Raw genomic sequence first — 16,632 nt, 5'->3', positions numbered from 1 at the left:
CTGTCCTGGCTGTGTGTCTGTCTGTCCTGGCTGTGTGTCTGTCCTGTCCTGGCTGTGTGTCTGTCCTGTCCTGGCTGTGTGTCTGTCCTGTCCTGGCTGTGTGTCTGTCCTGTCCTGGCTGTGTGTCTGTCTGTCCTGGCTGTGTGTCTGTCCTGTCCTGGCTGTGTGTCTGTCCTGTCCTGGCTGTGTGTCTGTCTGTCCTGGCTGTGTGTCTGTCCTGTCCTGGCTGTGTGTCTGTCCTGTCCTGGCTGTGTGTCTGTCCTGTCCTGGCTGTGTGTCTGTCCTGTCCTGGCTGTGTGTCTGTCCTGTCCTGGCTGTGTGTCTGTCCTGTCCTGGCTGTGTGTCTGTCTGTCCTGGCTGTGTGTCTGTCTGTCCTGGCTGTGTGTCTGTCTGTCCTGGCTGTGTGTCTGTCCTGTCCTGGCTGTGTGTCTGTCTGTCCTGGCTGTGCGTCTGTCTGTCCTGGCTGTGTGTCTGTCTGTCCTGGCTGTGTGCCTGTCTGTCCTGGCTGTGTGTCTGTCTGTCCTGACTGCGCAGAGCTGCAATAATGTTGTGGGACTACATTTCCTAGCTTCACAGGATTCACTTGCCGTCACAGAGCTGGTTTTGATTGTAAAGGGCCATCACAGAGCTGGTTTTGATTGTAAAGGGCCATCACAGAGCTGGTTTTGATTGTAAAGGGCCATCACAGAGCTGGTTTTGATTGTAAAGGGCCATCACAGAGCTGGTTTTGATTGTAAAGGGCCATCACAGAGCTGGTTTTGATTGTAAAGGCTCCCGGTCACTCAGCCCTGCTGTCATAGTGCCATAGGCTGAGCGGACTGAGGAGACAGACGGCCCCTATCGGTTGATCGAGTTGTAGGACGTCTGAGATCTGGGGTCCAGGGGCTTGCTGGAAGCCCTTTCCATGTCCGGCTGGTCGCTGGGGGTCCTCTCCACGATGGGCTCTTTGTCGTCATCCTCTTCCTCACAGCGGGAGAGCTGGAAGAAGGCTGTCAGCCCCTGCAGGTCCGCCAGCTTGTGAAAGGTACGCAGGACCAGGAACATGACCATCAGTCCCACGAACAGGTAAACTGCGGGAGACATACAAGCAGACACAGTGGCAGATGAAACACCCAGGCTTCAATAACTAAAATAACATTTGAGATGCATTTAAAAATCTGCTCCCATCAGGTTTAAAAGGCGATGTTGTTGGAACCTCAAACAAAAAGCAACAGGAAGTGTCTCTCAGCCTCACCATACACTGCACAAAAGCAAGAAGTAGAAAAAATGTATTCTTCACTTTCTGCTGTACCTGTTTTCTTCCAAAACAGAAGTAGGTTTAATCTTATTTTTGGTTGGAACAATTTCCAATAGCACTGAATGCAATCTGAAATTGCACATATTTTAATTTGTCATCACCCATTCCACCACAAATAGGCCAACATGCAAAAGCCTTGTGTGTACCCTGTGATACAGTAGCTTGCAGAACCACATTTTGCACTGATATACTGAAACCGATTACTGCAGGTTGAGCTTATCAGCCTCACACATCACACCTCAGGTAATTTGGCCCACTCCTCTATACAAAACCTCTTTACCTCTTTGGTTTTTCAGTGTCAATACGAGGGTTCGATATGTCCCAATGTGTAAAAATCACATCAATGTATGTACAGCCTCGGGAGCATCTGTACAAGCTGCTTGTCGGTTATTTGAAGTGTACTTTCTTACTTTACCTTAAACCACAAATCCCAGGTCCCTGTAATGCTGACAGACCAGTAGAAACTGGTCATGTACACAATAACTGCCTGCGGCAAAAAGTTTTCAAAAGATCCTATAAAGTCAACTGTCACATTAATACTAGGCTATTCAATGATAAAATACATACATTTTGTGTACTTCAACTCTTGGTTGAAGCCAAGCCTACTGTACCTACCCCTGCTATTCGATTGTCTTAAGTTCGCCACTATATGAAAACTAGGACAAAAATCGGTTTGTTGAATTAATTCATTTTTTCATATCCCCTTTTTCATCTCATTTCATGAGCCGCCAGGCTTAATTTCATTTCTACCAGTTTACCATAAATGTATTATACCTGCCTCTGGCTCCACTGAGATCCGTTGTGTAGGAGAAGTAGTAACAGAAACTATCATCAGTTCCTCAGTGAAAACTGACGCCAACAGGACAGGAGAAATTCCCCTCACACAGAACCAAATCAACTAGTACTTAGGGACGAGTTAATACCAAGGAAACCTATGGAGGAAACCACAATGTGTCTTACATTCGTGTGTTGAGTTATTTATATTGAGTCCCACTAAATGAGTTCCCCATTTTAAAGAGAGTGAAGGGAAGTGAAAGATCCTGGCATTAAAAGTTAAACCACAGTGAGAGCAACAGCCTTTCACAGGCAAACGTAGTTTGTTCTACTACTGACTGTTCAGGCTGTCGGTGGTTTACTGGATATTAGGAATCATTAATCAATGAGGATTTCAAGCAGAATTACACCATAAAACGGTGTAAACGGTAAAACGTCAACAGGAAATGGAAATGATAGGAAATGGAAAATGAATGGGCATTCCATGAGGAATAGTCTGTGTTTATAGGCCTACAGGTAACTTCCAGTTACCCAGGGGATATTAGGCAAACACACCTGTAAATCTTTCAGTAAAAGTGAACCAGCATCAACTTTAGCCTCAGCTAACAATTACACAAGGAAACCAATTTCCCATCTTCGCAAACGAGGACTATAGGTCAACAAGGACAGCGGGTTATTCTAGACCAATTCCACTAGGAGTTCAAACAGTGACTTAGACTAGGCAGTGGCCGATCCACACACTATTTACACTTAGAAGAGGGAGAAACAACCATTCTGAATAACAACATTCCTAACCAAGTGGAGGAAGGAGGATTCCTGATACTAATAACTGGCTACATGTGTTTGGGGCTGCTGGGTGGCTCATCTTGTGAAGACACTGTCTTATTGCATGGATGGGCCTCATTATCTGTATTGAATCCAGACTGTGCCACTGCCACTGGGTCAGTAGCCCAGCAGGGCAATGCATAATTGGATAATCTAGCAGCTGTCTATCATGGTAGCTACCTGATCAGATTTTCACCAGGGGGTAAATGAATCCACTAATACACCTACATGGGTGTCTACTGAGGACCCTTTCTGATATGACACTCTTAATTTAATTTAGGAAAAAACACAAACCATCATTAAGAAAATGCACTCAACTTTTGGCCTATTTGGTCTTGATTCTAAAACAAGAAACATTAAATAAAGTAACGAAAAAGTTTAAATGCTGACAGCACTACAATGAACAAAGAGTTAATGGTCTCTCCTTTTTACTCAGATTTCCAAAACATTCCAAGGTCTTACTGTTTAGGAAATCCCCGTATGGTTTACGCGCCTCTAGCAAATGTGCCAGCTTGTCTGCCACTTCCTACTGTTGCTCAGAATAATAACTTGCATCCTTCTTGGGTTGGGTTGTGCTTTCCATTCTACATGATGCAGTGCCATGAATGAGCCTGGCCAGAGGAACGCAGCGCTGTACCACTGCAACCTCGGACTGCAGGCTGTGCCGATGCTCCCAGGCCGGCGCCTAGACTGGGCCGTGAGGGTCCCTCACCCCCTCCCCACTCACCCATGACGGAGATCTTGTACAGCGAGCGCAGCCTCTGGCCGGGCTGCTCCCCGGGGACGTAGTCGCCCAGGCCGATGGTGCACAGGGAGATGAAGCAGAAGTAGAAGGCGTCCAGGAAGGACCAGGTCTCCTCGATGGACGAGAAGACGATGGCCGGCACCACCAGGAAGCACAGCACCATGACCGCCAGCAGGCCCAGGAAGTGCAGCGAGGCGGCCGTCCCGGGGAGGCAGCCGGTCTGCCGCTTGCACAGGTCGATGGGCCAGTAGGTGAACAGGTGCATGAGCCTGTGCACGCAGGCGGTCAGCACCAGCATGGTGAAGGGGACCCCCAGGAGGGCGTAGACGATGGAGAAGGCCTTGCCAGCGTCCGACAGGGGCGTGGTGTGGCCATACCCTGAGGGAGAAGGGACACGGAGCTACGTCAGCCGCGACACACACGGTCATGAGAACACACGCCAACGCCTTTAAAGGATCAACATGGGGGTTGGTCACACTTTAAAGATTTTTCTATGCAATTTGCACAAGAGGGCATTGAAGAAACACAATTAAAGAATTAAATTCTCCAGTTTTGGAGAAGAGTTTTTTAAATTATCGTCCTATTTTCAATGAGTTGAGACTGTTCTCATCATAGTGCGTCACGCAAGGATAACCACTCCCCTTATTCCTATAACTCGTGACCCATAGTTTGTGCCGCTGGCCTCCAGGCAAGAAAATGCAAATATTTGACAAATATTTGAAAGAAAATGCAAATATTTGACAAATATTTGAAAGAAAATGCAAATATTTGACAAATATTTGAAAGAAAATGCAAATATTTGACAAATATTTGCCATTTAAGGACCATTAGACTATTTCTGGTTATATTGATTTAACTAGCTAGCTAACGTTGCTTTCATAAGGTGACATAAGGTTAGCTTGCTAGTTTGCTTTCATAAGGACATTATAGTTGTGGGTTTATCTTAACTTGGCTAGCTGGCCAGCAAAAAATATTATTAGATAGGTCAGCTCGAGAAAATTCAAGTCTCCCAAGATGATCACGTATCATGGAGGTGTGGAAAGTGGGAGCACGGTCTGTCAATCATAGCTAATTGACAGTTCTCATTACCACGCCCAGACAGTTTGGGTGAACTTTTATAGTTGGAAATTTAGGCTTAGAAAAATAGACTGCAGACTGGCTGTGCTTTCTGTACACTTGCATGGGTGCGGATTAATTCAACAGCAATTATTGAAACAGAAATTAGACATAGACATTAGATTTACATTTTGGGAATACTTTTGATTATGTTATCAGAGTACGGACCGGGCTCTAAAAATCCAGCATTCCTTCCAGACATGAGCTTAATACTATAAACACCCACATAACTGAGCTATATGGCAACAGAGGGGAGGGCAGTTACATGGAAGGTCTGACAAACCGGGAAAAATGGGGGGAAACCACAGTAGTTGGTATAATTTCAAAAGCTGAATATGCAAAAATGAATTAATGCAACTAGTTTTGTCCCAATTTTTTCTTTATTTCACAAACAACAGAGCAGGTACAGTAGTCCTAGATTGAATCAAGAGCCCAAGTAAGGACATGCACATTAATGTTAATGGAACTTTACCAGGCTGTCAATCTTGATTAGAAACTGACGTTAATGTTTAAATGAGCAGGTTGGATAATCCAGTAGTCACCAGAGGCACTTATACCAACGTTTATTGCACTTCCTAAAAACACCTTGGTTAGCATGTGCAGTCAATGAGTTTGTGGTTTGAGACCAAATCATGTTTCCTTGATTGATTAGCAACAGTTAACAACTTGAAGCACATGACAGCTCTAGCCATCACGGGGTTGATAATTCAATTTGTATAATTTTGCATTTTTCAAGGAAGAGACAACCCCCCCCCCCCCCCCCCCCTCCCCCCACCGCTTTGTAACCCAATTTAGACTTTTCATTTGTGTCTCTTAAGCCTCCGTGGTACCATTCACATGAAGAGCAGCTGCTACATGTTCATTCCTTACATGTATTAACCAATGAGCCAGTTATTTTCTGTACTGTAAGCCAGTCAATACTACAGAGGCTAGCACCCACCAGATACAACTGAAGGCAAAGGACTCAAGAAGTTAATGCAGCCATTCCAATCGATTATTTTTCTCCTCTTTTTTTATTGTAGTCGAGGCCTCTCAGTGGCATACCTTTTTAGCACAAAGGAAACCATGCAGCACAGACTTTTGCAATTGAACTAGAACGAGAGTGCCTTTTTAAGAGGACATTATTTGATACCACCCTGCTCTAAAGCAAGACTCAAAGAGTTTTGTAAACCCACTTTTACAAATGAATACTTAAGCTTCAAACAACGTAGTACCACTGAAAATCTGGGGGGAAACAACCACTTTGTTTGCTGAAATTGAAGATCAAAGTGGAAGTCACTCAAGCCTCTAATGTATTCAGGAGACGTATACCTCCTGCTCCAGCAGGTAAAAGCAGACATGAGGAGCCTTCGGTCTGTGTCTCAAACTGAAAGGACAGCATTATATTACTGGAGTACTGCAATTGTGCTCGCTGAGAGTGGCCTCATAACTGAACAAAAGCCACACTGTGCACCACTTCAAAAGCACAGGCCAATCTTGTTATAGTTGGGGGGGTTGGAAAAATAAATTGGACAGAATATTCATTCCCAAAACCAAGCCCCTTACTAGCCTTGGAAAAGTGAACCAGCACATATCACTCATGTGTAATGTGGTCCACGCAATGTTTTTAAATCTGTAAGGTGAACTGAAAGCCCTGCGGACACAACAATGACGTGATCACAGGTTCAGTTCTGAAGTGGAATCCTATGCCGTTATTACCCCAAGGCACTGCCCACACTAATAACAGGGCTTGTGTTCACACTGCCATGCAAGCTAGCGCATGTGTGCCAACTCACCATGCAAACTCCTTTCACACCACCTCCCTGGACATGCACTATGACTCAAAATAACATTTGTTCAGTAAATCAAATGAAAGCAACCTCACTTTATTGTAGAACTGTTTTCAATCTTTACATTTGTCTGACTGTCCAAGCATGGTAACTGCAATAGTTTTAGGAATGTATGAGGTTAGCAACAAAAAAAAGAATTATACAGTATATATACACTGAGCACTTTATTGGGTATTAATTAGACCTATTTTAGGTCTTCTGCTGCTGTAGCCTATCCACTTAAAGGTTTGACGCATTGTGTCTTCAGAGATGCTCTCCTGCATACCACTGTTGTAATGTGTGGTTATTTGTGTTACGGTCACTTTCCTGTCAGCTAGTCTGGCTGTTCTCCTCTGACCTCTCTCATTAACGTGTTTTTGCCTGCAGAACTGCTGCTCAGTGGATGTTTTTGTTTTCTTTCCTATTCTGACATTTGGTCTGAACAACAGCTGAACCTCTTCACCATGTCTGCATGCTTTTAAGCATTTAGTTGCAGCCACATGGTTGGCTGATTAAATATTTGCATTAAGAAGCTGGTGTACAGGTCTACCCAATAAAGTGGATACAGAGTGTATATACATACACACTGGCTAAATAAAAAAATTTAAGACTTTTTTATTCCCAGTGGGAAGAAAAAGTTAAAGAAGTTTTGCTGCAAGGAAATGACACTTCACCGACAGGCAACACAGCTGTGTGGTCTATTGGGATACACAGCCCTGAAGTAAAACATGCATATAGTATTTACCATTTGATCAGTGTGATAAATCAACTGTAAAATACATCTGTAATCAGTAAGTCACTTCCTCAATCTCTCTGCCACCTCAGTCATGCAGTTCTGCTCTGTAGTCACACCTACGTTTCTACACCTCCGCACAAGGACTTTTTTCCCCCACATTTGCTGCAACAACATTTTTTATTCCAATTTCCAATTTTGTTCCAAAATGTTCTCACCTGTCAGACATATAATTTATCATTTGTCCTGTTCTGGACTGTAGAAAACCTAGAAAGAGTAGGAACTGGGAAGGGGGAGGTGGCTGATATTAGAGATATAAATGTGTGTGTGTGTGTGTGTGTGTGTGTGTGTGTGTGTGTGTGTGTGTGTGTGTGTGTGTGTGTCAACATGGGTTGCCTGGGAAACATCACATTGGCATACCTCATACATTAAAACTGGTCTCACACCTATGGACATTATGTGAGACATCCTTGGCCATACCAGAATAAAGTGGAGCTAGGCCATTACCAGTTATGTAATTTGGTTTAATTACTGCCTAGTCTCTCCCCTTGGTAGCTCACAAATATTTCAATAACAACCAAAGCTGTCACTCCTCAAAGTTCTCAAAATATGTATTCATTACCTTCATTACTGCTCACCTGGAGGGTTACTTTACATATAACCTTAAAAAGACATGTTGCAGACTGACCTGAACCAAAAATAATATAAAAGTGAAGAAACTAGTATCTGTCAGATTTCTCTTGGCCCATGCATACTTAATGAATGTTCTGGGGACATGAGAGTCCCCCTCCCTAAAACTACAGAAAAAATGTACATTTCATCCTGGGTCTTTTCCAGAATATTCTGCTGGTCTTGGCACAGTCTTGGCAGTCTTCCAGTGAATGATAGAAGATACCAAACCACAGTCTTTGGATTACCTTGGGAGAACACACCTTTCGGAAAAATTAAATACATGCTGACAATGATGGATGACTGTAACATGTGGCCTCCTTTTGAAATGAGTCTACGTGAGAAACGCAGACAAACAAGCAGGGCAGGGTCACATAAACTAACATGCAAATTAAACAAGACCATAATGGACAAACAAATACCTGAGGACTCATGACAAATAGTCCAGCCAAAGGCAAACATGAAACATATCTGTACAGTAGGGCTGGACGATATGGACAAAATCTTCTATCCTGATATAGGTAATTTAATATCTTGATTACAAGAAAACATGCTATATATAATGTTATTAAATAAATAAATAGTCTATATAAAATAACCACATAAAGCCTATTTTTGTATACTCCTGTGTGAATTATATACTTGACAAATGAAACGTACTGAGTATTTTCTCATTTTATGAAGAACTTTAGAGCAAAATGAACATAACAGTTTCAAGTGAAGCTAAAAAGAAAAACAGAGCCTACAATATGAAAATGTGCAATATCAAAGTTTCACAGTTTCAAGTATAGCAGCAATTAGGGTTGGGCCACATGGACAAAATCGAAGATCGATATTTTTGACCAAATACCTCGATATTGATATTGCGACAACATTGTGGGGATGATACTGGTGCTTTCACAATATATTTACACAATGAGATTTTTTATAAATAATCATCCGTAATGTGGATATAATAACTAAGTGGGTAAAGGCCAATAATAGAACAGTCTAGTATGCTCAGAAAATTACATCACATCACTTTAATGCATCCTTTAAAACCAGGAAAAGACAACACTTCTGCTATATCACGATATTACGATATCCAAAATCTAAGACAATATCCAGTTTCATATCACAATATCAATATAATATCAATATATTGCCCGCCCTACTGTACAGTCGTTTTTTCTAGGTCTCAAAACAGTTGTTTTCATTTTCCCTTGTAATTGTAGCGAGACATACCTCTACAAACAGTGCATGCCTGCAATTCTGTCTAACAAAAAGCATATTAAAGGAGAAGAAATTAGCCATGATACCCTATTTCCAACTCTTTCCTCACCTGTAACATCTCCAAGCATCCCGTTACACACACAAATGACATGGTTTAAATTTAGACAGAGATTTACAAGAGGGTCCTCTTCACACTTGTTACTGTGTGCACTTTGTTGTACGTCGCTCTGGATAAGAGCACCTGCTAAATGCTTTGTAATGTAATGTAATGTAACAAGAACTTTATTATTGCATGGGAGCTTCAATGGCCAGAAAGTCACTGCCACCCAAAGACCAAAAAACTAAGCAGTGGCAATAGGTTATCCATCTAACCCCAATGGTAAAGCATATTTATTTTGGGGGGCTTTCTGCTGGGTTGCCTTCCCCTCTGTGGTCACAAATCCAAAGGTACTCTTTACCTTGTGTTTAGTCTGAGTTTAGGCATCCTGTGTTGTTCATTATGAAAATTTATTTTTCCTTTCATTAATTAAGAGATGTGTCCGGTAATCAAAAGCCTGGTCATTGTAGCTATGCTTAAATATTCACTTTGGGTGCCTTAGTCTTCTCAACAGAATCCTCTCTTAAATGCAAGAATGACAATCTGTATACAATTGCTTTCATGTCTTGAGAAAAATGCACTTCACACAATGGTAGAAAAAGAATATGTTTACAGAACAAACAAAATATGCTCCTGTCTAGGTCTGATCTACAAAATCAAAGTCCTTCAAATTTACTTCAAGGAATAAATGTGCTTTTATTTACACACACACACACATACATACATACATACATACATACATACATACATATATATATATATATATATAATTATTATTATGATTATGATTATGATTATTATTATTCTTTATTTTTTATTGTTTCTGGAAAAAAACTAAACGAAACATAAAATCTGTAATATGCAATTAAAGTGCAATTTGTGTAAGTGAGTGAAAACGCGCTCGTTAAAAAAAATAATAATAATCCTTACGGATCGTGGTCCAAAATCAATATCATTGCTGTATCTCCTGCTCACAACCTCAGAGGTACGCAGGCTTCATTAGATACCGAGCAATGAAAGTAGAGGTTGTGTTGACACTTGTGCTGGGGCTTGCTCTGTGCCTCTGCTAGCCTCCTGCAAGCCCGGCCCTGTTCGGAATGGACGCGCCTCCTTCCGTAAGGTCAACATGAACTGTGCTGTGTTAATATGCACTTGAATTCATACCCATTTCCGTGATTATGGGCACGAAATACGCATTGTTTAGATAAAGTCATCATGTGCTGCCCACTAAAACTATGGTGGGTATAGGATTATGAGCAAACATTGGCACGTTTTAATACAAACTGGGTTTTAATAACCACAAATGATTGCGCGAGTGAGTCCTTTCCTGCTTCCACAGATAATCCAGGCTTAGATGATCAATTTCCCAGAAAATATTGTTTCATGGTACATCCCCTATTTTCCCCAAGGAGTAAAACAACATCTGAAAGGCAAAGCATATCCTGAACTATAACCATATCCTCAAACTACAGTTTGAATTACTGCTGTCCAAGCCTAAGACTTTTTTTAAACATAAGAAACCGCGTTCAGTCATTCAGCCAATTTATATGGAAATTAAGGAAACGAACACATACTTTTTTGTGCTTGTTTGCCTACTGGAACTACTGGATCAACACCATAAAAAATAAAATAAACAGATCGATAAATCCTGTGAAGACACTTAGCGTTTGTTGTAGGCTACAGTTAAGCTACGACAATGTTTCAATGCTTCAAAACAAAAGGCTATATTGTATTATATTTGTTTCATTTTCAGTCAATTTGTTTTTTTAACCAAATACTCGCTACAGCATATCGGGGAGAAAACGGAAACCACAGAACAAAGCAAAGAAAACTTACCTACTGTCGTTACCAAAGTGTTGGCGAAGAACAACGATGAAGCTAAATCCCAATTTGAACTCTCTGTAGAATTATGAAGTATTGACACCCCATACTTATTGGCACTCAGAACCTTTGACATAAAGTTTTCGAGGGATGTTATATTAACGCAACTCTGGTCGAGAAACTCAGCTTTTAGAGAACCAAGTTCCCTCCTCAGTCTCTCCTCTTCGGGTTTCTCCACGCTGGAGAAAACGAGCGCTCCAAGCAAAAGGTAAGTTATGTAAAAGAGGATAAAAACCGTCAGCAGAACCCACGACTTGTACGAAGACATGTCAACTTCTTGACTTGCCTTTGCGTTTCAGACAACTGGATTCTCGTCCGTCGATCTGGCGCTAACTGTCGGATTCTCACACATCAACTCCACCTTCTTGTTTCCTCCACCCACCACTTGATGCTACTCAGGAAATAGATCCGGCACTGCGTTTCTAATAAAATTAACTTCGTGAAAAAGTGTTCCTAACAGAGTTAGGAAGAATGTACTTAGCTCACATTTGATGTAAATTCCCTTCATGAAAGACTAAAATATGAACACGTGGGAAGAGAGCGAATCGGTGCAACCACATCACGGATGTGGCTGCATTTGAACAAGTCTGTTTTTGCTTATGTGGCACACATTGCATTGGTTCATAGGCTATAGGTAAACAATAAAATTGTAGCCACACCAAACATTTGTAGCGATGCAACGCAAAAATCTACCAAATTGATAATCATAGCTTAAATATGTTCTTTACAAACAGGAAACTTTCGTTTGACCCTATCAAAGGGCAACAGCAGATAAAAACGTTAAATAAGATGTATTTGCAATAGTTAGACTATTACAATCAAGTGATGAGAAACATCTTCAAGTAGACTATCGGCAAAATGTCAAGGTATGCATACACACAAATCGTATCATGCTTGCTGCAGTTCAGCTGCTTTTGCGCGTCTTGCCATCGAATTGTTAAATACAGTAAGAATAGCTTATTTTTCGTCCTTGGAGCGAACGAAAGCCCGGTCACATGATTTTATTTGTGATCAACAATTCAGCATGTTTACGTTTCGTTCTCTAACTAGGAGTCTGCAGCTCTAATGCACTTTTTAAAAATCCCTCTGGTGCACAAAGGTCACATAAGGACTTAAAAGCGAATTTCATTGTGAGCCATTACCGGTTATCTCGCGAAAACAAAGTCGTCTGACTCAGCAATTCGGCACTAACCCTTCCGCTGCCACACAAAACAGAGCTTTAGGTTATTTCTCAAAATGTGAGCAAGTTGAAATCCCAAACACGTGAAAATGGAAGAGAAGCAAAAACATGCAAACTTCTATACGGCGCGTTGCCAACACAGCTTCTGTAAATTACTTGAAGTCGCCGATATCAACATGGAAGCAAACAGCAGCACAGGTAATGTGGTGCAAATGTAATAATTAGCGACACGGTTGCTGGGCGCTGCTCTCTCTTGTGTCTTTTTTGAGCGCTTGGAGGCCAGGCCTAATAAGTCCCAGCGCTACTGTTGCACACTGCAGATCGGTTACACGTCAAATAAAACTAATAGTTAGTAGGGTGTGTGGTGTACAGATTTCCCAGTGAATTTGAAAGGACTGTGAAATGTTTTATGTGGTGTGCGAAAAACGAATCTTTCATTCACTTCTTACTAAATTCATAATTAATTGTAACTGCCGACAGATATTTTCTACTAAATAAATAAATAAATAAATAAATAAATAAATAAATACCCTGGTGTAAAATACATCTATGAACAGCTTGAAATACCAGCTGTTTCAAAACGTAACTTGAGCTGGTCTAACTGGTCAACCTGGTCAAGCTGTTTCAAGCTGGTCAAGCTGTTTCAAAACCTAGCTTGAGCTGTTTTTTTTTTTTCAGCAGGGTACATTTGACAGTTCTACATTACATTGCATTAATGGCATTTGGCTAGCGTTTTGGATATTGGGCAGTTCCATTTGGCCTCCACACTGTGCTCGTGCCATTACTCTGACACAGATCAATCCTGGTCTCTTCTGTCCACAAGACCTTTTTCCTGACCTCCGCAGGCTCTTTTACAGTATGTACTGCCTAGCAGCCTGTAACCTGGCCATCCTGTTTTTGCAGCAAACTAGTGGCTCGGGTCTTGCTGCGTAGCCTCTGTAGTTCTGTTTGTGAAGTCTTCCATGGACAGTGGTCATTGACACATCCATGCCTGCCTCTTCAGGAATGTTTATGATCTGTCGGACTGGGTTTTTCTGGCTTTTCTTCTTTAAGGTGAGAATTTAGTCACTAATGGCAGAGGTCTTCCTTAGCCTACCAGGCCCTTTGCGGTTATTGAACTCCCCTGTGCTCTTTGCTATGTAGAGAATTCTTCGGTCACCAACTGTAGAGGTTTCCTTGGTATACCAGGCCATCTGCGAGTTGATTTTGATTGATTTGATTGATCTCTGCTTCACCCAGAAGGGGGTAGCTAGCACACTCCGGTTCTCATAGAAGGCCAACAAGGGGTAACAGTGAAGACAAAATACTGATAACAGTAAAGACCAAATACTGATCAAAGTTAGCAGCCACTTGCATGTATTTTTGTTTATGTTCCCCCCTCCCTTCTGGGGCAGTATACTGAAAACTGAAAACTGTATTTAACATCGGCGCACCATCAGGTAAGAGAAAAACATACACATACTGTGTGTGTGTGCAAACTGAAGAACTATCAGAACGCTGGTAGGCCTTCTGCTCTCTTATTCTGTTTGATGAAATAAATGAGAAAGTTAAACTGAAGAATAGCTATTGTTGTGTTTTTACTGGGATCTGTTTCATCAGACGATGCTCACCTGTGATATCCATCCATCCATCCATTATCTTAACCCGCTTATCCTGAACAGGGTCGCTGGAGCCTATCCCAGCATACATTGGGCGAAAGGCAGGAATACACCCTGGACAGGTCGCCAGTCCATCACAGGGCACACACACCATTCACTCACACACTCATACCCACGGGCAATTTAGACTCTCCAATCAGCCTAACCTGCATGTCTTTGGACTGTGGGAGGAAACCGGAGTACCCGGAGGAAACCCACGCAGACACGGGGAGAACATGCAAACTCCGCGCAGAGAGGCCCCGGCCGACGGGGATTCGAACCCAGGACCTCCTTGCTGTGAGGTGGCAGTGCTACCCACTGCACCATCCGTGCCACCCCACCTGTGATATATTATATTATATTACAATATAATATAATATAATCTTATTTGTGCACACGGCTCATGTCCTCATGCTGACTAATGACAGTAACTCCAGAGGCCTGTAGTGTTTAAGGTGCATGACCGGGACCCGCACGCTCGGTGGGTCGATCCCCGGTGTCGCCACAATAAGATCCGCACAGCCGCTGGGCCCTTGAGCGAGGCCCTTAACCCTTAACCCTGCATTGCTCCGGGGGAGGATTGTCTCCTGCTTAGTCTAATGTACGTCACTCTGGATAAGAGCTTCTGCCAGATGCCATTGATGTAATGTAATGTAATGCCTAGGATCAAGACTATACTGAAAGCTCTTGTATAGCTGCTCGAAGGAAGCAATTGAACACACCTATGACTAATCCGAAATGACTGTGATGCCATTTGTCCCAAACATTGTGGTACCCTGAAATGGGGGGAATATGTATAAAAAGTGATTACAGTGCTGTAATGTTGACATGGTGAAACCCAAATGTATACAAATATTCTTAAAAAAAAAAAACCCTGGGAATCTGCACTTCAACAACATGCAAATTGTTTCATTGCAAATGTAAAGTTGTGGAGCACTAAAGCCAAATCAAGAAAAGAATATGACTTCATGCCAAACTTCCTGGATCACACTGTATATGTGTGTACATGCTGTATGCCATCTACATGCCACCAGTTCATCAGAATTGTTGAAATATTAAGTCGTACTTTTCCAGATGAAGACCCCGAGACAAACTGCTGTGTTCTCGGTAATTCCAGCTAGGTGTTACATTTGTAATGTAAGTGCCAAACATTCTTCTCGGAAATGATGACTTAATTTACTGTTCCGCTGGACGCCTCCCATTCTACCCCATTAGCATTCTTTTCAAACACATTCGCTGCTTATCTGACCAATATTCACCTTGCACCATTAGATTCTATTCATTTCTGGACTGAGTGGCAAGATTACAGTATATCAGCAAAAAAAAGGTGTTCCCTGAGAATAACCAGTATGATGTTGTTCATTCGAGGCCTTGCTAATCAATATGCTAAGGCCACAGTTGCCACATGAATGCTTTCTGTGGCAATTACTTTAAAGGTGCGATGTTAGACGGTGGTATAAACAAAATGAGGCCTAAATATAATAATATACAAATCTATTGCTTATATTATTTTATTATCAAAACTGTATGGACAAAACAGTATGGATTATACATTTTGAATAGCTGCTTGTTGAGAGTTAATAGATAGATAAATTAACTAGAAAATAAAATGTGAAATGTGAAGTCAGTTCAAATATGAAGATATTGGTTTAGGGGAAAAAACACCATACAACATCATGAACTGCTAGTCATAACAATGTTTTATGACTGAATTATGAGATCACTGAAGAACATTGGTAGATTCACGACAATTAAAATGTGTCTACATGTAAATGAAGTATCGAGATACTAACACATGACTGTGGGCTGGGAGTATGTTCATAATTATCTAATTCAAGTCAGCACAGCCATCATAGGTCACTGTTATTGGGATCATATGCACACACCACACGCCACGCTGTGTGACAAAGAAAACAGCGCATTACTTTTTGGAACAATTTCTTTATGACATCAATCAATTAATTCACAGCTTGATTTTCAAACATGACATTTGCCTTTGTCGTTTAGAAAATATACATTTTCTACAGGAGTTCACATTTTGTATAAAGGACAATCAATTTTTCATTTCAATATGTAGTTGACATTTTCATTTTCGTTTTGTTTGAGATTACAAGTAGCAAAACAGAAAACCAGAAAAGAAACTACAGAGGAGGCGGTCTATACCACAGCTACCCAATCTTGGCCTTAGAGAGCAGTGCTCCTGCAGGCTTTCCACCTATCAGCACTTCGCAAATGACCTCAGACTAGAGACAAGTGATTTCATTGGTCCATTAAACCAGTGACTCTCTGAAGCAAGTCATTAAATGGTCTTAGTCATAAAGAAGTTTGCTGCAATGGGGCTCTCCAGGACCGGGTTTGTGAATCCATGGTCTGTATTTTAAGACAGAATTATTTTTCAATTGCTTTACTTTCTAGTTCTTTAAAAACTAATGGTTGTCATTGGGAGACATAGCTATTTCAAACAATTTTCCTTGTGATACAAGTTGCTGTGATGAAAAATCCACAAAAACACATGATTTCAAAATGCTAGAGAACGGACAGTGACTTAATTATGTTCAATACTATGATGAAACAGGGGTCCGAGTCAGGTTAACTACACAGACATGACCCTGTGCTCCTCACAAGTTCTGTTGTAAAAATATGATTCGAACACCTTCA

At 41.5% G+C, this 16,632-nt stretch overlaps 2 protein-coding genes across 2 annotated transcripts in view; both read right to left on the bottom strand.

The window, feature by feature from the left end:
- Window positions 1-319: 319 nt before the first annotated feature.
- kcnk6 (potassium channel, subfamily K, member 6) lies at window positions 320-11,653 on the bottom strand. Its single transcript, XM_061217883.1, has 3 exons — window positions 11,113-11,653; window positions 3,624-4,019; window positions 320-1,070 (listed from the first exon to the last, which is right to left on the bottom strand). Exons 1-3 carry the CDS (start codon window positions 11,423-11,425, stop codon window positions 838-840), a joined length of 942 nt encoding a protein of 313 aa, XP_061073867.1. The 5' UTR covers window positions 11,426-11,653; the 3' UTR covers window positions 320-837.
- A 4,003-nt stretch (window positions 11,654-15,656) lies between these two features.
- si:ch211-14c7.2 (uncharacterized) overlaps window positions 15,657-16,632 on the bottom strand; it is a 15,628-nt gene continuing 14,652 nt past the window's right edge. Inside the window, exon 7 of the mRNA XM_061216576.1 lies at window positions 15,657-16,632. This exon is cut by the window's right edge and continues 562 nt beyond it. The gene's annotated coding sequence lies outside the window, so the exon portion shown is untranslated.

Source organism: Conger conger, chromosome 13 (genome assembly GCF_963514075.1).
Source record: "Conger conger chromosome 13, fConCon1.1, whole genome shotgun sequence".
In the NCBI taxonomy this organism is placed as follows: Eukaryota; Metazoa; Chordata; class Actinopteri; order Anguilliformes; family Congridae; genus Conger; species Conger conger.
This window is presented reverse-complemented; position numbering and strand designations above follow the sequence as displayed.